This window comes from Narcine bancroftii, chromosome 1 (genome assembly GCF_036971445.1).
Source record: "Narcine bancroftii isolate sNarBan1 chromosome 1, sNarBan1.hap1, whole genome shotgun sequence".
Taxonomy (NCBI): Eukaryota; Metazoa; Chordata; class Chondrichthyes; order Torpediniformes; family Narcinidae; genus Narcine; species Narcine bancroftii.
Genome location: NC_091469.1, coordinates 458,244,360 through 458,268,722, shown reverse-complemented (window position 1 = coordinate 458,268,722; position 24,363 = coordinate 458,244,360). Strand labels below are relative to the sequence as shown.

At 39.7% G+C, this 24,363-nt stretch overlaps 1 protein-coding gene across 1 annotated transcript in view; it reads right to left on the bottom strand.

The window, feature by feature from the left end:
- Positions 1–24,363, bottom strand: part of malrd1 (MAM and LDL receptor class A domain containing 1) — a 318,021-nt gene that overhangs the window by 118,267 nt on the left and 175,391 nt on the right. The window contains exon 24 of the mRNA XM_069914667.1: positions 12,938–13,095. Within this exon, the coding sequence (XP_069770768.1) occupies positions 12,938–13,095 (158 nt within the window). The remainder of the gene's footprint in view (positions 1–12,937; positions 13,096–24,363) is intronic.

Sequence of the window (24,363 nt, the reverse complement as noted above, 5' to 3'; positions counted from 1 at the left end):
TATATGCAGAAACAGCTTTCCATCTAAACCTCGTGTGCAGTGTCTGATAACATTGATGCTCAACCTCCCACAAATTCAGCAAATTCTCAAGAGATCACAGTCCGATTTACTTTTGAAAAAAAAACACCACAATTTCTGGCTATCGCAATGCACCCCTCCATTAAAAGGTGCAGTTTGCCTTTAACTGTTGCTGAGACTCTCAACATAAGAGCCCTGTAGATAATGTGCCAGTGGCAGAGTGGAAAGCACAAAGCTGCACTGAGCAATTATTTTTCAAAGAGAAGGCAGTACCAATTAATTGTCCTACCTGCAATGAACACACACAAATTAATCTCATGTCATGATCAGCAGCCTAGTTTCAGGGGTTATCTATATTCATCCCTAGTGATTCCAAAATACAATAATGCCATGTATTGCAACTACTGCTCTTTAAATATTGATATTATTTATTCATTATTCCAATTTTATTTCTGCAATTTGCCACATGCAAATGGGAATGTAATTTCAAAATGTTCTTGACTCGATCCCTGTAACCTTGAGCTTCAATTCAGATCTCTGTCGTAAATTCATTGCACAGCATCACAGGCCACAGTAGTATTATTCATGAAAGTGAACACACCCTTGGCTGAAAAGGCAGGCTCCTGTTTACAGAGCCATTGCAGAGGTAATTCACTGACAAAATCTCTTTCACTTCCATGCAAAAGTACAAATTATTCTACCTTAACATTAAATTGTAACAAGAAAAAAAATTTGCTAACACACATGCCACGCATTTAAGGCAACGATTTATTAAACCACAAAAAGATGATGAGCAAGTGTGAAGGCGAATTAGCAGAAAGGGTATCTAAAAACTAGAGTTAATTAAGCTGTAGGTAATTTGTTGAATCTCCCATTGCATCCTTTTAACTTCGTAAATTAATCGCTGAAACCTTGAGCAGCCAGCTGCTAAATTTCAAGCAGGTCGAAGAGTTAGTCCTCTGATCAGCCAGGTCTGCAAAGCAGAGCAGCCCTTGTTATTTTCAACTCTGATTTTTTTTCAGAAATAAAGTCAAAGGTGTGGTAGAACCACAGTATTACTGTTTGTAGATGTATGGCTGGCTCAACCCTTGCTGACTGTACCTGTAACTCCTCCCCCTTGATTCCCCTAATAAAAGTGGTAAAGCCATAACCCCTCCCCGAGTACAAACTTGGATCTCCATTTAGCAGTATAAGATGTGCCAACAATTTATGGTAATAAAAGCCTATCAGTTAGGTAACTTCTAGTCTTTGGAGTTATTGAGAGCACGTCAAAAGGCATGAATTTATTTGTCTCTGAAGGAACTCCATGATCTTGTATTCAATGGATCTAATTATATACTAAATAATTTTGGTGAAATAGCTAAAATATGAAAACATGAGATCTATAAATATTGTGGTTCATTGTTCAAGATGCAAGATTCAACACTGTCTTTTGTCTTTTAACCTGTTTATTCTCAATGCTAGTATATTAGTTAGGTATTGTCAGAACAGCTGGACAATTCCAGTAGGTGCCAGATACCAGGAGTCTTTTTTTTTCTTAAGGAAGATCTGTTAACAAGGAACATTTGCACGATCTTCTCTACCAGCAATCTCCATAGAATAATCTCTATAGAACTCTGCATCACAGAAACAAGCCCTTTGACCCATCTGGCCCATGCCAAACTAATAATCTGGCTAGTTCCATTTGACCTGTACCTGGACCATGGCTCTTCATACCACTCCCTATCCATGTACCTATCCAAATTGATCTTAAATGTCGAAGTCTATCTATACCCCTCACAATTTTGTATACTTTTATCGAATCTCCCCTCATTTTCCGATACTCCAGGGGATAAAGTTCTTTTTTTTTTTGAAACTTTATTTATTAATTTTAACATATAAAGAAAGTAAGTAATTCACGTACAGAAAAAATACAAAATAAAGTAATACAAGTATAAAGTAACATAGTTAATACAATACCAATCTTGGCATCTCCCCCTAACTACTAAAGACTAAGACTAAAAAAAAACTATTTTTAACCCCTAAAACCCCCCCTCCCCACCCCCACGATAAAGAGTGAAGAATTAATACTATTAGTATAATAATAAAAAAAAATATATCTTAAAAAAAAATCAATATATATATATAAAAACAAACAAAAAAACCCAAAAATAGGTATTAATTAAGTATTAAATATTAATCCAAAAATTTTTATTATATAAAAATATATATGAAAAAACAAAAACAAAAGGAACTTAAACGAAAATAATTAATTCAAATAGAGGTTTATAAGATTATGAGGGGTATAGACAGAGTAGATGTGAGCAGGGTGTTTCCACTTAGATTAGGGGATAAAGTTCTAACCTATTTAACCTTTCCCTGTAATGCAGCTCTTCAAGTCCCAACAAACATCCTTGTAAATTTTCACTGCACTCCTTCAAACTTATTGAAAAAATGGCGGTGCTGCTGCAGCAGCTGTAATGGCCGCACTGCCACTGGTGTGGACCTGGGAGAGGGTGGAGTGGAGTCAAGCAGGGTCCCACCATCCAGCCCTAATGCCGACAATTCTGCACAGGCTTCAAATGGCCTGCCAAAGGAGCCAAAGTTGTGTTAATTTTTTTAAATTCTAATTTAGACATATAGCACAGTAATAGGCCTTTTCAGCCCACAAGTCCACACCGTCCAATTTACCTACACCCCTGATACATTTTGAACAGTGGGAGGAAACCGGAGCCCCCAGGGAAATCCCACACAGATATAGGAACAAGGTACAAACTCCTTTCAGACAACGCAGGGTTCGAACCCTGTTCCCATTCACTGGAGCTGTAAAGGCATACTGTGCCTTTACTGTGCCGCTAACTGCTATACCAACCATGCTGCCCCATTCTAGAAACACAGAAACATAGAAAATACACCGCCATTCATTATGATCATGGCTGATCAGTACCCGGTTCCTGCTTTCTCCCCTTATCCCGTAATCCCCTTGGCTACAAGGGCCAAATCTAACCTACACTTAAATATTGTCAGGAAACTGGCCTCAATTACTTCCTGTGGCAAAGAATTCCACACATTTACCACTCTCTGAGAGAAGAAATTTTTCCTCATCTCAGTCCTAAAAAACTTCCCCCTGGTTCTGGTTCTGGTTTATCCACGCATTGGAAACAACCTTCCTGCATCTAGTTTGTCTAAACCCTTAAGAATTTTATAAGTTTCTATAAGATCTCCCTCAATCTTCTTCACCACAAGGTTCTGTGCCCAAGTTAGTGGTGGCTCTGCTGGACACTATACTAGGAGGGTTCTAGACTCTGGGGGAGCAGCAGACTGGCTCCGGGCACCAGATATAGGGAGAACACCCTGCTGAGAAGAAGCATAGAAGACGATCCTACATGATAGTGACCACAGCAGTGGACCCAGTGAGAGGCTCAGTGGCTGAAAGACCCACATAGGCTGTGGGTTGTTGGCGACTTGGGTCAAAGGGCCCCCTCAGACTGCAGGCTGCTGGTGACTGGCTCATGAGATACAGTATTGGAACCAGGACACAAAAAGGTGCTGAGGGCAAGAAGGGCTCCCAAAGAGCTCTGGGCGTTGAAGGCTTCCTGATCGTATCAGAAGTTTGGATCTGGAGCTGGAGTGGCCAAGGTTTGAACTGTAGTCTATGTGCCTGCAGAAGCTGTGGGAGCACTGGAGGTGAATATGAGTGACTGAAGGGACTCACTTTTGCTTCTCTTTCTCCTATTGTTAGGGATGCTGGGTGATTCTCATGGTGTCTCTTTGTTTGCCTCACAGGAGACAAAAGTTAAAGTGTATCATGTATAATACATTTTTAATGTATTCTTACTTTACAATAAAAGGAACCTTGAACCAAAACTGCACACAATACTCCAAATTTGGCTTCATCCATGTCTTATACAACTTCACCATAAGATCCCAACTCCTGTACTTTGATTTATGAAGGCCAACATGCCAAAAAGTTCCTTCGATTGTCCGATTCTGGTTTTGGCTGCACAGGTATGAAAGCAAAATCTAAAAGAACATTTTGACAGATACAGGGATAGAAAAAAGTTTTAATGGACCTGGACCAAATGCAGGCAACTGGAAATAGGTTCAATAGCCAGCTTGGTTCATGTTAATAAATTAGGGTGAAGGACCTATTTTCATGATGTAAGCACCATATCTATGACATCCTGCACAATCTGTGGGTTTAAGTGATGGTTGTCCCTTTACTTGGTGGCAGTGCATTGTCAGGATGGGTAAATTGTAACTGATGACATGCCCTGTTTCCAGAGTGATGGCACGATGACAGCCATGCCATGGCTTTGATGGCACGGACAGGAGAATAAAAGTGGCATAAAACATTTCGAGGACTGCACGAGGGCACTTTGTTTAGCAGCAATGTTGTGACACAGATGAAAACAGATTTCTATGTTATGAGGCTTGGCAATGTCATGACATCATTGTGAGGAATAATGTATTTGCCCTTTTTTTGTTATTCACTGTATGATACATTTCTACAGAAATCCTTTCAGGGAGGGTTTACGATAATATTAGGAATTACAATGGGTTCCAACTTACACAGTCATTCATGCAGCATATCCATTTCTTTTATTGTGAAGGGACATGCTCTGCATATAATAAGCCAATATTTTTATTCTTGCTAGATATTATGCCAAATTCTTTGTAAGGGAATTCTCTTCCAATTACAGACAGTTTGCACAGAGAGTGACCCTCAACCCTTGGTTTATGTATGGTCTGTCTAGACTCACATTGGTCTTGATTACAATAAAAACCCCTGGTATCCAACACCTATGGTGATTGGTAGATGCCGGTTAAGTGAATTTTCCAGTTACTTGAGTTAACATGTTGCATGATTGCTGAAGTGCACTCATTTTAAACTTCTGGGTTTTTTTTTTTACTTATTGATTTTTGGCCATATGTTTTCCAGTTGCTTGAATTCCATATATTAAAGAGTAAGACAGCATATTGGAATGCAGAAAAAATGTTCAGGTCAATGGAAAAATGGCTTCCTCATTGTGGCGACAATGGAGTTGCTCATAGTTTAGGACTTCATGGCACTAAAGTCATAGCCTTCCTGTATAACAGCTCCTTTGACTCTTCGGATTCAAGGTCAGTCCGCAGACTGATCAGTTTCCATGATCAGTTTATCTTGGCTTCGGGACCAGAGTGAGCTGCGAGAAGAGGCCGTGCTGTTCATCATTGGGTCTAACTCTGAAGATCCTGGGGATCTAGTTAAGACAGGCTGAGGAATGTAACAATTATTAGCTGGAGTGGATGTAAACATCTGCCAAAAATGGGAAATTAGAACAGGAGTTCAGCACCTCTGGTCTGCTGTTGCAACAGCAAGGACCTCCCAGTGGCCAGTCATTTCATTTCCACTTCCCATTCCCATGGTGACACATCTGACAATGGCCTCATACCGCTAGAACATAAGAAAGAGAGGCAGGAGTAGGCCATCCAGCCCTTCGAACCTGCTCCGCCATTTAATGAGATCATGGTTGATCTGATGATAAGCTCATCTGGACCTACCTGCCTTTCTCCCGTTAAATGGAGGAACAGCACCTTGTATTCTCATCTTGGCAGACTTCACCATGATGACACCGACAATAACCTCCAATTTCAGGAATCTCCTTCTCTACATCCATCCCTTGCTTTCCCTTATTCTTTGGCCCCATTCCTCCTTCTCTTTCCCTTCCACAACCCTGCCTTACTTTCATGTCAACTACGCTTTCCTTCCTCCAGCCCCACACCACTTCCATTCTTTACTCCTATCAGAGAGCACCCATCTCAGCCTCTTCCCATTCCCCTATTACCTCCAAAGCTCCTTTCTTTTTTTCCACCTCCCACCTGTAATTATGATCTTTACATGACTGTGTGAATGTTAAAGATAACCTGTTAGGCTGCTTACAAGAGAACCCTTCCCACTGTATTAGTTATTTTATAACATCTAAACTTAAACAAACCAAGCTTCAAAGATCAGGAAAAGTAAATCAATCAAAACACTTAGCTGTCTTGGTGTTACACCAAGTCCAGTCTAGCCCATCATTTCACACATCGAGTTGCAATGCACTATGACTTACCTCATCCTCTAGGGCAGCACACAGAATGTAGGAGGAATGCAGCATATCAGGCAGGATCTTTGGAAGGCAACAGTCAATATTTCAGGCCGACACTCTTCATCAATCCTGACAAAGGGTTTTGAGTGTCCGTTGCCTTCCATGGATGCTGCTTGATATGTGGAGCTCCTCCAGCACTTTGAGTGTTGAGCCAGTTTTCAACCCTTGACAGCCTTTCTTGTTTGTCCTGGTCATGTATTTTGTTGCTCCAGCTGCATAACCCGCATATTTTCCACCACATCATATTCATTGTCACCATCCACAAATGAGCTCCATTCGCCACTCAATGCAAGGCATGAATCTGCTCAAAGGTCTCCTTCCTTGCAGAATGCAACACAAAGGAAAGGATTCCAAGCAAAGATGGCTCACCATCTCCTTCTTTTCCTTGATCTGAAGTTGAGCAAATGCTGGAGAGGCCAACGTAGCACAGTAAATAGACAGCTGGGGATCTCATAGTCAATCCATAACATAGTTCAATGTTCTGCATGGAACATTCATGTGGATAACAAGTCAGCAACAAGTGAAAAATTGTTACAGGCGCAATGATAACAAAACATTCTTCCCTTGGCAGTTGTAATATATGCCTTTAACCCCCCACCCACCCTCCCTCCCACAGGGCCTTCACCTATCAATCAGAATGTGGAGCATGATTTAGATAGTAACTCCTCCTCAGAAGAGTTCACTAACCCTTAGGGTTTAGCATCACAAGGTTTATATGTTAACTGAGATTGTTATGTTTTTCCAGGTCTGGTAATAATGTGCTTCGGTCAAATTAGATAGCCTGCTGACTGACATAATAATCCACTTTATGTCCCTCTATTTGCCCAGTATTCAAAGTTTATTTTCTAACCATCCCTCTGCCCTGTCCCACCCACTTTGTGCTGACAAGTATTTGCATATGCAGAAGATATAACTTTGAATCTCTGAACCTTGCAGTATAATTTATTAGGAAAGGAGGAACCTAGAGGTTGATACAGAAAGAGAAAGCAGAAAATCAGAGCAGGTTGGCCAAAAAATATAAAGATGGCTTGTAAGAGCTTCTGTGTGTTGACAGTTTCAGGTCAAGTCTCATTTGTAAAAGGATGCTCTTGTACTATTTTCATGAACCTTTCTCTACAATGCTATATTCTGCACTTTGGTTTAATTTTGCATTACCCGTTGTACTTAAGTATGTGTTGACTTGCCTGGATGGCATGCAAAGCAAATGTTTCCCATGATTCTCAACCAATTAAATTCATAAACTTTGTTGCAGGCTTGGAGTCACATATAGGTCAGATGCTGCAACAAGAGGATTAATCCAGGAGCAGAGCCTGAGAAGATTGGGTCTGTGGTTTCTCGAGTTTAGACGAATGAGAAATAATCTCATTGAAACATGCAACCTTTTACAGGACCTGACAGATTGGATGCAGAATTGATGTTCGCCCAGGCTGGAACCAGGGGTCACAGTCTCAAAATAATAATCAGCCATTATAAGGCAGAGATGAGAAGAAATGTCTCTACCAAGATGACAGTGAGTTTGGAATTTTGTAACCAAGAGGATGTGAATGCTCAACCATCAGAGTACTTCAGAGACATTGCAGGAATTAAAAGGTATTTAGTGCAGGAAGATGACACAAAGATCAGCTATGATTGCACTGAAAAGCACAACATGCTTTAACAGCCCTCTTCCTGGTTCTAGTTCTGATGTTAATTATTATGAAAATGCCATCGCATCTAAATTTCAATGAACTCATTTCCAAATCATTTCACTGGAGGTTATGAGAGCCATGAAGCCCTCCTTGAGCAGAATATAGTAATTGAGGAAATTGAGCATTCAGGTTCCCACCCCTCTGCAATTTACAAAAACAAGTACTTATTTCTTCAAGATGTCTATATAATTCCTGAAAATTATTATGACAGGTTTTCATGGCAATGGCAACAGAAATTAGACACATAATACACAAAGTTTTCAAATACAATTGGAAAATAGTTTGCAAATCTCAGCCCGGCATTCAGGATGGTGCATCCTCAGTTTCAGATAGACCTTATATAGCGACATAGCTAAAATACTACAATTGACAGAATCAATTTGAGGAGGAGCAAGGACAGAAATACCTTTAACCTTCAAACCAAATCAATAGAACTAACATCAGCATCAAGATGAAATTTAGTTCCAAAATCAATAAATATAATATTTGTCACCATGACATTTTTTTCACTCCTTTGTCATAACATTTCAGCTATTGATCTTCTGGATATAGTTTAATCTTTCTTTCTTTTTAAAATATTTTTATTGATTTTACAGCAGTGAATCAAATGTTTCTTCATGATGGAGACACTGATTCAGCTTTCAATGTCTAGGTAGTAGCAAATAATGAATCAGAATAAATATAAATTGTCCCAAATCTATAATTATGTGAACAACACCACCATTGTTGCCCAAGTAAATGGAAGTGATGAGTCAGAACAAAGGATGAATCTGCTTGGGCGATGCCAGACCTTGTCTCAATGTGTCCAAGACCAAGGAGCTTATGGCTGAATTTACGAAGGATCCTGCACCTGTCCATATTGATGCAACAGTACTGGAGAGGGTAGGTATCTTCAAGTTCTTTGGAGTCCATATAGAGGAAGATCTCTTTTGAAGCCAGCACATCAAAGCAGCTATGAAGAAGGCACACCAATGCCTCTGAGGAGATTTGACATTGAATATGATATCAAACTTTGACAAAGTATTGTGCAAAGTATTGACTGGTTGCAATATAGCCTGGCCTGGTAATTCAAGTGCCCAGGAATGCAGATGGTTGTAGAAAATACCAAACATAGCCAAGTCCATCACAGGCTCTGACCTCACATCTGTTGAAGGCCACTCTGTGAGGTGCTGCCTCAGGGATGCAGTCAACATCACAAAGGGCCCCCATCACCCTGCTTATAACCTTTTCTTGGAAAAGGTTATAAGCAGGGTGATGGGGGCCCTTTGGAAGAAGGTCCAGAAATCTGAAGTCCAGCACCTCTGGGTTCAAGAACAGCTTATTTCCAAAAGCCATCAAACTCTTAAATCTCCCTTTTCTACACTAATCAGAAACTAATCTTTGCACCTCAAAAACACCTATGTAACAATTTATTTCCTGCACTATAATAACTGTGAATATTAATTGTGTCTTCCTTTTGTATTTATTATTTTTTTCTAATTTATTTTATGAATACTGTTGTAGTTTTTTTTTACAAAGTATCACCTTGGCTGCAGCAAGTAATTATCTCCAATCCCTAACCATACTTTGCTGGCCAAGGAAGCTTAGCTGCTACTGTTGGATTATATTTTCCCTTCACAGGCACTAGGAGACAATGTGTAAAGGATTCTCTCTCTATCTGACTTATGCCAAAATAAGTCCTGACATCATGATTTATTCACATGAAAACATCCAAAATGAATACATTCTAATGTAATTTAAAAAAAAACAAGAAAATAACAAATTGGATGATGAGTGTTTGAAAGAGAAGTTAAAAGTGATGATCCCTCCTTGTGCTTCTTGTTAGTGTATAACAGTGGTTCTCAACTTTTTTATTTCCACTCATATACCACTTTAAGTTATCCCTATGCTTTCAGAGCTCTGTGATTAGTAAGGGATTGCTTAAGGTGGCATGTGAGTGGGAAGGGAAGGTTGAGAATCACTGCTCTAGACTCAATTGTTACTGAAATATTTTGCTTGAGAAAAATTGTCTTTGGCTCATTTCCTTTGGAGTTATGCAACCGTGCACATAATGAGTCAATGAGGTACGGTTAAAACAGTGGTTTGCAAACTTTTTCTTTCTACCCACATACCACCTTAAGCAATCAATCCCTTACTAATCACAGGGCACCAATAGCATAGGGAATACTTAAAGTCGTACGTGAATGAAAAGAAAAAGGCTGAGAATCACTGGTGTCTAAGATGTGAAGGTGGGGTGTGAGTGAATGGTTCTTTCTGAACTTCCACAAAATATCAGCCTTTTTGGTTTTTAGGTCAGATTTTCAAACACTTGAAGATCCTTTCTCCGTGTTTTAATTTGTAAAGAATCCAATGGCACTTTCAGGACTCTGAAAATCTTCTATTTGAAGTTGGGCCTGTGAACTGACCCAGAAAACCATTGAGTCTCACAGGAATCCTATGAATTCAGATAGCAGTGCTCCATGCAACCTCCAAAGTTTCCTGGTTAATACTGCAGGATATGATCTCAGTTAAAGCTATGTACAGTATATTTCCACTTCAAATTCATTGCTACAATATTTCAAGTCACAAAACAACTTTTAGAGAACAGAGTAAGAAATACATCACAGCTGTAAGAAAAAAAAGAAAACAAATGTTGTTTGTCAGTAAAAATATTCAATAGATCTCACTTGGTTGGAAATAATAGAGACCCAGGTTTAATTAAAAATGGACTCAGATGATGATTAAATTAAGAAGCTGAAATGATAACAGTATTTGAAATGGCAATTGTATCCATTTAACCCTGTCCAGAAACAGACAGGATTAACATACTCCAATACTTATGGGGTAATTCAAAAGCACCCTTCATGATTTTCAAGAGGAGTCCATATGTTTGACCGAAGATTGGTGAGAAGATTCCAATCTAAGATATTGTTAAAGTTATAATTTTGTTCTTTGCCAATTTAATAATTTTTCAGGAGTTAAAAATAAGTGCAAAATATTTTTAATTCTAACTCTTTAGTTGATATCTCCGAAATGTGCATTGATTACCTTTTTTTCATGCATGCGTATCTAATATTTAAATAAAGTTATCGTCCATTTGAAAGAAGAAGCTAACATTACAGTACATTCTGGGTTTAAATTATTCATTCAAATTAGGAATTATTTCTAAAGATTATTTCTGGAACAAAATACCAAGAATTTTCCAGAAATTGAGTATTACTGAATTGCACACAAAAAAAAATCAAGCCTTAGAAATCTTCAAGCTCAAAGTTGGCACTGTGGCGCTGCAGTGTATGCAATATTAGGACTTGGAACTCATTTTTTGGTGGATAACAGGCCAACAGGCCACTGACAACTCCTGACATTAAATTAAAGGCATCTGACACTGGATTAGGTCAGTGTAATGATGTCACTGGTGTCAGTAAAAATGGGAATTAAATAGCAGCATTGGTTTCTTGATGTATTTGATTCCTCAGAGTGTGTTGTAAATAAGGTTAGTGAATTACAGGCACAGATACTGCATGGGAATATTATGCAGTAGAATCAGAAACTTGATTCAAAAAAAGGCAGGGCTGGAGATTTGCAGGTAGAATAGGGATGGACTGGAGGAGGATACAGAGTAAGAAAAATATATTACTGTGTTGGAAAGAGAGAGTCCAAAACAAATAATAGTTAGATGGAATATTGCAGAACCAAATGAATACTGGAGGGCACCAATGAGTGAGAGAGATATAGAACCAAAAAATATGCAGGGAGATCAAAGGGATGTCAAAAACTACAGAGAGATTGTAATGGGGGACTTTAATTATCTCAATGTACACCTCTGGGATAGCAATAGTTTTAAGGAAAGAGATGAAGGATGTGTAAAGGATTTTTTTTTTTTAAACAGCGGTATCTGGTCCAAAGAGGAAGGAGCTATTGTTCAGTCCAGTTAAAAGGAATGAGATAGGTTAAGTGCAGTAAGTTTCAATGGGTGAACATGTAGGGCATAGTGACCATAATATTTTTCCTTCTCCATTTACTAATGGAAAAGAAGAAAGAGCTATCCAAAGTGAAGAGCTTACAGGGAAAGATGGTGAATTTCAACAGATAAGAATGGATCTGGTTATATCCAGTCTTATTCAAGTGAAAATAAGGCATATTTGGATGAGGACCAAAGGGAAAACAAACATTTCTGGGATCTTTGAATAATAAAGAAATGCAGAGGAGGACAAAAAAAAAACAAAATAAGCTGCTTACCACAAGTGACAAATGGTAAATATCCATGAGAACCAAAATGGTTACAAAAGAATCAGAAAAGAAGTGAAAGCTAAAACAAGGGAGGCAAGATAAATGAAAACTCAAAGTATTCCATTTGCACATATATAGTCAAAAGGACCCCTGGGACCCAGAAAGGGCAGAAGGGGAAGTTTCACAGGATATCAAGGCCAAGGTACTATATATACATTTATCCTCACCAAGTGAAAAGTTGCTTCCAAAGTAATAGGGAGAGGGAAGGTAGTTGAAAAACAGTATATGACATATTAGAAATTATATTTTAGATACCATACTGGCTTCATTCTGGAATGATCCCTTTAAGATCTGGCACAGACACCCCACTTTTATGAAAGGGCTGCAAAATCAAATTTGAGGCCTGTCCTTTGCATAAGCAAAAAAAAAAACAGAACCCACATGTGCACTGGGTCCCATGGATATCTTCTTATCTGCCATAATCAAAAATTGCCTGGTGTTCCTTTGACATGTAATACACCCCAACTTCCAGAGATAATATTCGATACATAAGAGGCAGAAGAGCCTCCAAATGCATTTCTAGGTCTTAATGGCTAGGAGGTTAATTGGCTATTCTAAGTCATCCCCGATGTGTGGCTACATGGAAGAGTTGAAAGAAGAATAAAATAGGATCGGAGTAGGATTAATGTTAATTGGTGAGCGCAGACTCCTTGGGCCTAAAGGTTAATTTCTGTGCTGTATAACTCTATAATTCTCAAACAAGTTGCATATTTAGAATTGTACAATTGCATGGAGCATGGGGAAATACTCATGGTGCATCATTCATTTTCAACCTGGTTGTTATGAAACAATGCAACTAAAAATGTTTTAGTTGACTTTCTATTTTCACATTCCTATTAACCAGTCTCTTACCTTAACAAGAACTCTTATCAGGCCAGTTGCTTTCCGTGACATATAATACCAGAATGATAGATTGCATTTACCACTTGATTCCTTCCACTCTGAGCTCCTCAGATGGACTTTGTCACCCTTCAAACCTCCAGGAATAGCTTCAAGATACAAAAAGTGACCTGCGGAGAGTACATTTTTTTTGGTCAATTAGAAAACTGATGTTCTTTTTGGCCAGTAAAGCATCGGTTTCATTTATTTTGGCACAGGAAGACATGATTGCATTTGTCATTTGTGCCCTTAGAGAAATGATCAGAAAATACTGGGAACAGCTTTGGGAGAGTTTACATCTGCAGATCGTGTGCTTTATGAAGGGGGTTAAGCTAGGTCTTGAATGGGACATGGCATTAAATTATGCTTTTTCTCTAAAAGTTATATATAGATGCTGCATGCCACATAAGTGAGATAATTAGACACATAATATAGTTGCCTCTTGCTTCTTCCAATTATTGATTTATGTCCAACGTGATTTTTATTGCTTATTCTGATCGCATAATATTTCTTGTGGGTATCTCCATGGACAGGATTCCTAGGTGAGGGAAAGAAATGTGACTGAGGTCACTTGCTGAGATATTTACTCCCTATTGCCACTCTTCCAGGATTTCCTCTTCATAATGATCATAATGCCATCAGCTTCAATGTCATTATGGAAAGAGAGAAATCAGGGCCAAGGATTGAGGTTTTTGATTGGGGAAAAGCTAGATTTGAGGAGATGCGAAAGGACTTGCAGGGTGTGCATTGGGACAATTTGTTTTATGGGCAGGATGTAGTAGAGAGATGGAAGTCTTTTAAAGATCAGATTTTGAGAGTGCAAAAGCTTTATGTTCCTGTTAGGTTAAAAGGAGGGGCAAAAGGTTTGAGAGATCCGTGGTTTTCAAGGAATATTGGAAACTTGGTTCGAAGAAAAAGGGAGGCGTACATTAGATATAAGAAGCATGGAGTTAAGGAGATGTTTGAAAGATACATTGAATGTAAGAGGAATCTTAAGAGAGGAATTAGGAAAGCTAAAAGAAGGTACGAGAAAACTATGGCAAGCAGGGTGAAAACTAATCCAAAAGAGTTCAACAAATATGTTAATGGTAAGAGGAAAGCTAGAGACAAAATTGGTCCCTTAGAAAATCAGAGTGGAAAACTGTGTGTGGAACCTAGAGAAATGGGGGAGATATTGAACAGTTTCTTTTCTTCGGTATTCACTAAGGAGAAGGATATTGGGAGATGTGGGATAAAAAAAGCAAATTGGGTAAATATGGGGAATATAGAGATTACAAAAGGTGTAGTTTTAAGGCTTTTGAAGAATATAAAGGTGGATAAGTCTCTGGGACCAGACGGGATCTTCCCCAGGACATTGAGAGAAGTGAAGGAGGAAATAGCAGAGGCTCTGGCGGTAATTTTTCGAATGTCATTAGATATGGGGATAGTGCCGGAGGATTGGCGCATTGCGCATGTGGTTCCGTTATTTAAAAAGGGTTCAAGGAGGAAGCCTGGCAACTATCGGCCTGTAAGTTTGACGTCTGTGGTAGGTAAATTAATGGAGAAAATTCTTAGAGATAGTACTTATAAACATCTGGATAGACAGGGTCTGATCAGGAGCACTCAACATGGATTTGTGGGAGGAAGGTCATGTTTGACCAATCCGATTGAATTTTTTGAAGAGGTGACTAGGAATGTGGATGAGGGTAGCGCAGTGGATGTTGTCTATATGGACTTCAGTAAGGCCTTCGATAAGGTACCACATGGAAGGTTAGTTAGGAAGGTGCAGTCTTTAGGTATAAATTTTGAGATAGTCAAATGGATTGAACATTGGCTGAAAGGGAGAGGCCAGAGAGTGGTAGTGGATAATTGTCTGTCAGGTTGGAGGCCGGTGACCAGTGGTGTGCCTCAAGGATCTGTATTGGGCCCATTGTTGTTCGTTATATACATTAATGATCTAGATGATGGGGTGGTGAATTGGATTAGTAAATATGCAGACGATACTAAGATAGGTGCAATAGTGGATAATGAAGAAGGTTTTCTAGGATTGCAGAGGGATTTGGGCTGCTTAGAAAAGTGGGCTGAAAAATGGCAGATGGAATTTAATGCTGATAAGTGTGAGGTGCTTCATTTTGGTAAGAAGAATCAGAATAGGACATATGTGGTAAATGGGAGAGCATTGAGGAATACAGAAGAGCAGAAAGATTTAGGAGTGACGGTACATCGTTCCCTGAAGGTAGAAACTCACGTGAATAGGGTGGTGAAGAAGGCTTTTAGTATGCTGGCCTTTATCAATCATTGCATGGAATATAGGAGTTGGGAGGTGATGTTGAGATTGTATAAGACGTTGGTGCGGCCTAATTTGGAGTTCTGTGTGCAGTTCTGGTCGCCTAATTATAGGAAGGATATAAACAGAGTGGAGAGAGTGCAGAGAAGGTTTACCAGAATGTTGCCTGGGTTTAAGCATCTGGAGTATGGGGAGAGATTGGACAGATTGGGTCTTTATTCTTTGGAGCGTAGAAGGTTGAGAGGGGATTTGATAGAAGTATTTAAGATTATGAAAGGGATAGACAGAGTGGATGTGGATAGACTATTTCCGTTAAGAGGAGGAAAGATTAAAACAAGAGGACATGAGTTAAGAATTAAGGGGCAGAGGTTTAGAGGTAACATGAGGGGGAACTTCTTTACTCAGAGAGTGGTAGCTGTGTGGAATGATCTTCCGGGAGAAATAGTGGCGGCGGAGTCAATTGTATTATTTAAGAAAAGGTTGGACAGGTATATGGATGAGAGGAAGATGGAGGGTTATGGGCATTGTGCAGGGAGGTGGGATTAGAAAGGGGTGTTTGGTTCGGTGCGGACTAGAAGGGCCTAATGGCCTGTTTCCGTGCTGTAATTGTTATGTTATGTTATGTTATACAGCAGTTTAAAAGTGACGATAACAAAGAGTCAGGGAAATATGATGGGTTTTGAAGGAATGTGTGACAGGATGTCATTCATGTTTGATATGAGGGGAGGAAACATTGTCCTGTCATCAGTTAGTCCCCATTATGTACATAAAAACACGCAATTGTTGTTAGACTTAGCATGAATGGCATTTGCAATCTCAAGGGTGATTTCTCATCACTGAATGCTGATTAAAGGTGGCCTTCAGTTGTCCTGAAATGTTATAACCTCAGTGCCTTTTCCCTCCCGTTGAATGCCAAGCTGAGCAAAATATTTCTGTGAGTATAACTCACAATGATGTGGCAATGAATAGTCATCAGAAAAATGAACGTCAGGCAACCAATTTCAAAACATTCGAGAGCTCACCTTTGCAAAAGTGGAGCTGATTTAAGGAAAGTGCATCAGGTGCCTGATGTCCAGGTTGTTTCAGTAAAGCGCCACTCATCAGAAAAGACAGTAGGTGGACTTACACTGCATACTCTGAGGGGCTTTATAACATTGCTGAGTGGGCCACTTGATCTGCACAGGGGTCAATTATTTTTCAAGCTAATGAAAATTGTCTCTTTGAAGGACAGTCTCTTTGAGCTTCTATGTAGAGTGCCCACCTCCTCTGCTCAGCTAGGGAGTTAAAGATAATGTGCAGAAACGTCCGTCCAGCTCTTGCTTCTGCTTGTCTCCAGACTCAGTGCATCTCTGCTGGACTACCTAGTTTCCCTTCCTCTGGCACAAACTGCTGTCTTCAGTTGAATGCAACATGCAGTGGATGAGCACAAAGTCTTCACATCTTGACATTGTGGTGTTCCTGGACAGTGGAATCTTAGGACTAGAAGGCCTGTGGCATTTTTGATTGTAATTCTGCTTGGATCTTGTTATAAATGCAGTTCAGAGTTCTGACTTATTGTCAGAGTTCATGCATGACATTTCAATCTGAGTTTCTTTTTCCCCATGGGCCAGGAGAAATTTCTACTCATTTTCATTTTTTAAAAATTTTCATTTGAGTAGTGCAAAAACACTGAACTTAAGAAAGGATATGTAAACAAAAAATAAAAAAAATCAATCAATAAATAAATGTAAACAAACTGTGTGAAATACTAAAGAAAAAATAAATACTCAGTAATAATAATATGCGAAGTAAGAGTCCTTAGGAGAGTCTTTTATTGAGTTTGTTGTTTAGGAGACTGATGGTGGAGGGATGCCAGAGTGAACTATGTCTATATAAGCAAGTTGGTCAGCCCAGATTTTCAATACCCATCTGAGGTCGTAAATTTTATATTTTAATTTCCATTTGGCTGCTGTACTTGGAGATAGCAAATGTGCAAGGAAAATATAGAGCATTCATTGTTCCCTGTAATCCATTCCTTTGCTCCTCAAGATGCAGTGAAGACTCCCTCAAAGTGAAGGACACCTGAGTTCTTCCTTGGCATATGCTTTACATCACCTGGACGTTTTTCATGGATACTTGGTAATCTACACTTTCAGAGAGCAGAAAAACTTCCTATTTCAGAAAATATCTGGATAATTAGCAGTAGATCTTTTGGGAGCATGAGCAAAATCAGTGGCTGCTTGCATACAGAGGAAGCCAGTTCTACTGACAAAACCCACTCTCTGAGATAGAAAATTGAAGGAGATGAAATTGCTTGTGGATGCAAGCTTCCATTAGCATTATGATGAAAAAAATGGTGCCAGTAATCAACAGTAACTTTCTACAGGTTGCAGAAACCTTGACTACCTCCTCAAAAGGTAGTGGACACAGCCCAGCACATCAAAGTCAAAACTCTCCCCACCATCAAGAAAATCTACATAGAACCTTGCCAACGGAAAACAGCAGGATCCATACCATCCAGGACGTGATCTGATCTCACTGCTACCATCAGGAAAGAGGCATGTTGCCACAAGACTCGTACCCCCAGGTTCAGGAATCCTCCACCATCAGATTCCCAAGCAACAGAATCAGTGAGAGATACCTTTAAAAACTGCTATTTTGCAGATTATTTATTACTGAATATTTATTTTTCTTGAATTTGCATACTCAGTTTGTTTCCATTTCATTATTTTGTCTCAGTTCTATACATCTTTTTTTTTTCTAGAGCATTATTTATAGTTACCTGGCCTGCATGGAAAAACATCTCAGGGTTGTATGTGATGTCATGCATGTACAATAAATTTGACCTTTAACCTTTGATGTTGTGAGGTGCAGCAAATAGGGAAGCATTGCTCGATTCTGGGGTGGCCATTTGGAAAGATATTGTGGTGATAAAATTCACTGTCGAACACTTCTAAGTCCAGATACAACAGCACGGCTAAGGATCTTCGTATGGGATGTTGCATATCTCAGTGAAACTGAGTATTCACTGTATGTGAATACAGTGGAGAGATCCAATGCCCGCTGAGCAGGTGGCACAGACCTGCTTATAATGATGAAGCCATTAATGGAGTGCTGCCAGCTATATCACCACTACTGCATCCATTGATTTTATACCCTTCACTCTCTGACTTGCGCATGCTGCAGCCTGCACTTTTGTTGAATTATTGCATGACCTGCTGTGCTCGGTGCACACGACAATAAATAATTCAATTTTTAAATTTAAACATACAGCATGATAAACAGGCCATTTCGGCCCATGAGTCTGTGCTGCCCTACTTACACCCCATTAACCTACACCCCCGGTTTTGAATGGTGGGAGGAAACCAGAGCCAATGGGGAGAATGTACAAACCCCTTACACACAGCATGGGAATTGAACCCCAGTCCAAATCACTGGCGCTGCAAAGGCATTGCACCAACCACCTCATTCATGATGTAGAATATTATTGCATATTTATCGATACCATATTGCAGAAAATTCAGATATGATAACGCCCAGTTCAAATTTGCAATTGTAACAATTTCAATCAGAACTAATCATTGGTGAAATTTACGCTGTGCAATTTAAAATTTGCATGATTGGTACATAAAACACCTACACTCTGAACTCAATGGGATCATTAATCTCCCTCTGTACTATAAATTTCAATTAATCTAGAGTTTAAGTTACCTGTGATTGTGGTGATCAGAAGCAGCAAATTGCATGAGTTGGATTTGTAATCCTCATTATTTCCCGCACTACCCACATTTAGTACTCCCAATCATCCCAATGGCTCTTTATACTTAGTACACAAGGTCTGGTCCTCACTTCACCTATCTGGAAGTAAAAGCTACCTTATTATCCCTTAATCTGAATTTTTTCTTTCGTGCACCTTGTATCCTCTTTCACATTTTAGTGACCAGGCCAAGAGTATGGGAGTGGATCTAGTGTTAGGAACAGGTGTTCTACAGTTATGGGACATAAAAGATTGCAGGGAATGCAACATTAATTCAACATATCTGCATTATACAGAAAAATCTCACACAAATATCAAAAGCAACTCACCTAGCCCAGTCTCTGACAGAAAATAAATGATAATTTCAGATACAGACATCAAAATGGAGTCACGTCAGGTTTGAGATTTCGAGACTGATTCCGTAGGCGGCAATGCACCCAGACAGCGGATGAGCAAACCTTCCTTAAGCCTGCTCTGACCCTCACAGTATATTGCAGTGTGCCACAGACAGGCAAGTCAACAATAGAGTTGCGTAGAAAATTTAAAGAGACAGGCAGCGGGGAGCCCACTCCACTGGATTATCATTGAATGCAAGACCTCCACAAAGCGATCACCCAATCTGCTTTCAGTCTTTCCACTAGCAAGAATGCAACGCACTAGTTTGTAAAAGATGCAGGGGAACCCCTCTAACTTTTGTTGTCAGAATACAGATTATAATGATATCCGACAGCTGTGGTAGGGCCTAAATGGCATAACCTGCTACAAACATCAAATCCAGTGCAGTAGAAGACACCAAAACTTCACTGCCGGATAAGCTCAATGGCTTCTATGCCCGATTTACCAACCAGATCAAGGAGGAACCACTGCACATTCCCACATCCCCATCACTGTCAGTATCAGAGCATGACGTGCGGACTGTCTTCGGGAGAGTGCATGGGGTCCAGAAAGTGTACCCAGCCAAGTACTGAAAGTTGTGCCGGCCCACTTTCCAATATATTCAACACCACACTCTGACAAGACATGGTACCCATCTATTTGAAACAGGCATTAATTGTACCAGTACCCAAGAAGAGTGTAGTAACCTACCTAGATGACAGGCTCTCACCAGCAGCATTTACATCCACAGTGATGAAGTGTTTTGAGATCCTGGTGTTCAAGCATATCAGCTCCTGTCTGAATGGCAACATGGATCCATTCCAATTTGCCTACCGCAGCAGCAGGTCTATGGCTGATGCCCTCTCACGAGATGGGCTGAAGGGCATGCTTCAATGTTAATGTATTCTATGGTTCTAAGCTATATCTGGCCCAGGAAACCCATGCTTCCCGATTACACCCAATTAACCTACTAACACTGCATGTTTTGAAGGATGGGAGGAAAGCAGGGCACCTAGAGAAAATCCACCCAGGTTAGGGTGAAAACATAAAAACCCTTGCAAACTGCACAGGATTCACACTCAGGTCACTATACTGTAATAGCATTGAGGTAACCGCTATGCTAGATGTGCCGCCATATTTGATGAAGATTTTATTAATCTCCCATCATACATGAAGGGAAATCCTAAAAGGAGCACAAGAAGCTGGCCAAGGGAAGCTCTGAAGTTTTTACTGCAGTTATGCTGGAGTTGCAATTAGCCAATTCTCCAAAACACTTTAGCAAATTTTACAGTGTTGTTTATTAGGGAAACAGAGACAATTGCTCCATGACAACTTTTTACATTTTATAAAAGCAACTTTATTTTGTTTTGAGGATAATATTTAAATGCAGTTTTTTAAGCATAAGTTTAAGTTTTGGATTAATTTCCAGTTTCAAACATTTATTCTTTCACCTGTTCCCTTCTTAGTATCCAGACACCCAAATGCTCTGGCCAAGGGAAGCGTGTGATTCACCTGCACTTTTTGCAAACTAGGGTGTTGCATTCTTGCTAATGGAAAGACTAAAAGCAGATTGGGTGATCGCTTTGTGGAGGTCTTGCATTCAATGATAATCCAGTGGAGTGGGCTCCCCGCTGACTGTCACTTTAAATTTTCTACACCACTCTATTGTTGACTTGCCTGTCTGTGGCACACCGCACTATACTGTGAGAGTCGATGCAGGCTTAAGGAAGATTTGCTTATCCGCTGTCTTGGTGTATTGCTGCCTACGGACTCAATATCGAAATCTCAAACCTAACATGACTCCATTTCGATGTCTGTATCTGAAATGATCATTTATTTTCTGTCAGAGACTGGGCTAGATGAGTTGCTTTTGATATTTGTGTGAGATTTTTCTGTATAATGTAGATATGTTGAATTAATGTTGCATTCCCTGCAATCTTTTATGTCCCATAACTATAGAACATCTGTTCCTAACACTAGATCCACTCCCATACTCTTGGCCTGGTCACTAAAATGATCATTTCTGCTGTGTCACCCATTGATGATTTTGGATACCTTTCTCTTTTCGTCAGTGCATCCCAACCTGTTGGGCATGTCTCTCAGCCTGCTTCAGTCACACAACACATATGAAAAAGAATAATCACCTTCTACCTGTCCCCATTAACCTGGTATCATCCAGATGTTCCCTTTTCCCTGTTCATCCTTCTCCAACCACCGCTGCAAATCTATTTATTTATTTATTTATTTTTGTTCCCAGTTCTGACTTGAAACTTTGTCATTTTCATCCTGTATCTAGTTTACACCTGGCATCTGGAGGCCCTTCCCCTTCCCCACCCTTTCGTCAGTTTCTTCTTATTGCTGAAAGAGTTTTGGCCCGAAACATTGACTGTCTATTGCACACCAGCAAACAAGGGAAGTTCAATCTATGGGAAAGATGTAGGCCAGCACCCAAATACAATGGTGGGGAGGAGGAGTTGGAGGAGGAACCAGGTTCTCATGGGACTGTAGGCTTGTTCTCCTCCCTCTTCCACAACACCCCCCCCCTCATTTTGTTCAGGCACACTCATACCTTGATGAAGGGCTCAAGTCTGAAACATTGATTATCTATATCTATGATTATCTTTATCTATGCTATAGAAAGTATACTGTTTGATCTTCTAAGTTTCTCCAGCATTGTGTTTGTACTTTTCATTTTTAAGTAAAGGATAATCAACACTTTGGGCCTGGGCCCCTCGACAGGGTGCTTAGTACATATCCAACGAAGGATCCAAGCCCTCAATTTTTATTATTCCTTAAATCCTTAAAAGTGTGACACGCTGAGTTTCTCTAGCATGTTTTTTGTATTGCTCTCATCCCCAGATTCTGTTCTTCTTCAACACTGAAGAAGTCCTGTTGGTTTTACTGGCCAATTATAGATAGGTTAAGAAGGGCAATGCTGTCATAAAATGCTGTATTGTCCTTGAATTTGCCATTGTGGTGTTACAAATCATTTGCTTATTCAATCTTTCCTTATAAGCCTCCTCACAATAAACTAATCTTTCACAATGGAGACATAAGCGACTGCATATTCTGGAATCTGGAGTAAAAAAAATTTGTTGGAGGAACTCACTGGTTCGAGCAACACCAATGAGGGAAAAAGAATTGTGGACAATCCAGCTTGGAACCCTTCTTCAAGACATTTAATTTTGGTTAGAGTTAGGCAGAGAAGAAAAGCTAGTTAATAATTAAAAATAATTATTTTATTAGCCAGACAAAATTTTCCACATCAATTTGCCTACACCTATCTCTTCAGTAAAGTTCCCATGAAGAAAAGAAATGGGCCTTTGTCATTAAACTAAGCTAAAAGACTTCCTGGCTGACATTTCCTCTACATCTTCTGTTGTGGAAGAATCATTTCAACGCTCCTGCCTAATGAGATTTTCCATTAATTTTAGATCATTTTGTCCATTTTGCACTTGACCCTTTTCAAAGGCCTCAATCATCTGGAAAAATAATCAGGGACATTGAAGAAATTTTAAAATTTTCTATGTTTATTTTGTTCTTATAGTATATATAGATGATTATACCAAAGTTGCTTCAGAAGTAATGAAATGAAATGTATAATATTCAGTATCTTAGCTCCTAGAAAACACAGGAGCATAAGCAGATACTAAATTATTAACACAACAGAGAATCCTGCTGATCACAGAAATGTCAGAGGGTAAGTGAATAAATGAAATGAGAGAAAAAGAGGAAGGGAAAGGGACAGCGAGAAAGAGAGAGTGACTGTACGCGAGAAAAGACGCAACTTTGCTGAAAACCATTGGCAAATATTATACAGGCGCTTGAACAGAGAAAAGAGAAGTCGAGTTGATCAGTGACTTCAAACAAAATCTACTCACATGGCAGGCGAGTGATAGAAGTAATTTAACAAGGTTTTCTCCAAGGAATTAGATGTTGACAGAATCTCAGCAAACGAAATTATTTCTAGATGAGTTAAGGTTTGACAAGGAGAGGAGAAGCATGATAATTAGGTGCACGGAGAGGATAAACAACCTGGTCCAGATGGAATGCATTCAAGGTCATCGAGGGAATTAAAGGAGCAAATTGCAGAACCCCTGACCAAACTGTCCAAACAATTGTACATTTAGGAGCAATGTCTGAGGGCTGTAAAATTACAGATGTAATAGTTGCTGATAAATAGAAGACTGTATATCCTATAAATCTGTCACAAAAATTGAAAATACTAAAATTACTTGGCCGGTATGGTAAGATCTCTGAAGAGAGAAACACAATGTTTCAGGTCGATGATTTTTCCAATCACTGATTTGAAACTGTTTCTCTTTTCACTGATGCTGCTTGATTTGAATGATTCCAGCAATTGTAGCTTTTAATAAAAATATAGCAGTTTTAGTCATAAAAAGAAAAATAAAACATTACCTACTGACCAGTCAATTAACTTGATTGATAGGGATAATTCTGGAAACAATAATCAGGATCAGTGGGAAAATGTGGGGAGACCTCAAGCAGTCCAGATCGGTAACAGCACTTCCAAGGTGATCACACTGAGTCCCCCCCCCCCCCCCCCCTACCGAGGGCTGTGTGCTTTGTCCACTGTTGTTCACTCTGCTGACCCACGACTGTGCAGCTAAACACAGCTTCAAGTTTACTGATGACACAACCCGTGGTGGGCCTAATCAGTAAGAATGAGGAGGCAGTGTATTGAAATAAGATGCAGTCGCTAACAGACTGCTGCAGAGCCAATAACCTGTGTCTGAATGTTAATAAAACTAAATAGATGGTTTTTGACTTCAGGAGGACCCAGGGGGACAATGCTCCATTGACCATTGACAGCACACCCATTGAGGTGGTCAAGAGTATCAAATTCCTTAGAGTGCACTTGATGGAGAATCTAACCTGATCCCTCAACACCATCTCTGTAGCCAAGAAAGCCCAGCAGTGCCTCTACTTCCTGTGAAGGCTGAGGAAGGTTCATCTCCCACCCTCCATCCTCACTATATTCTACAGAGGATGTATTGAGAG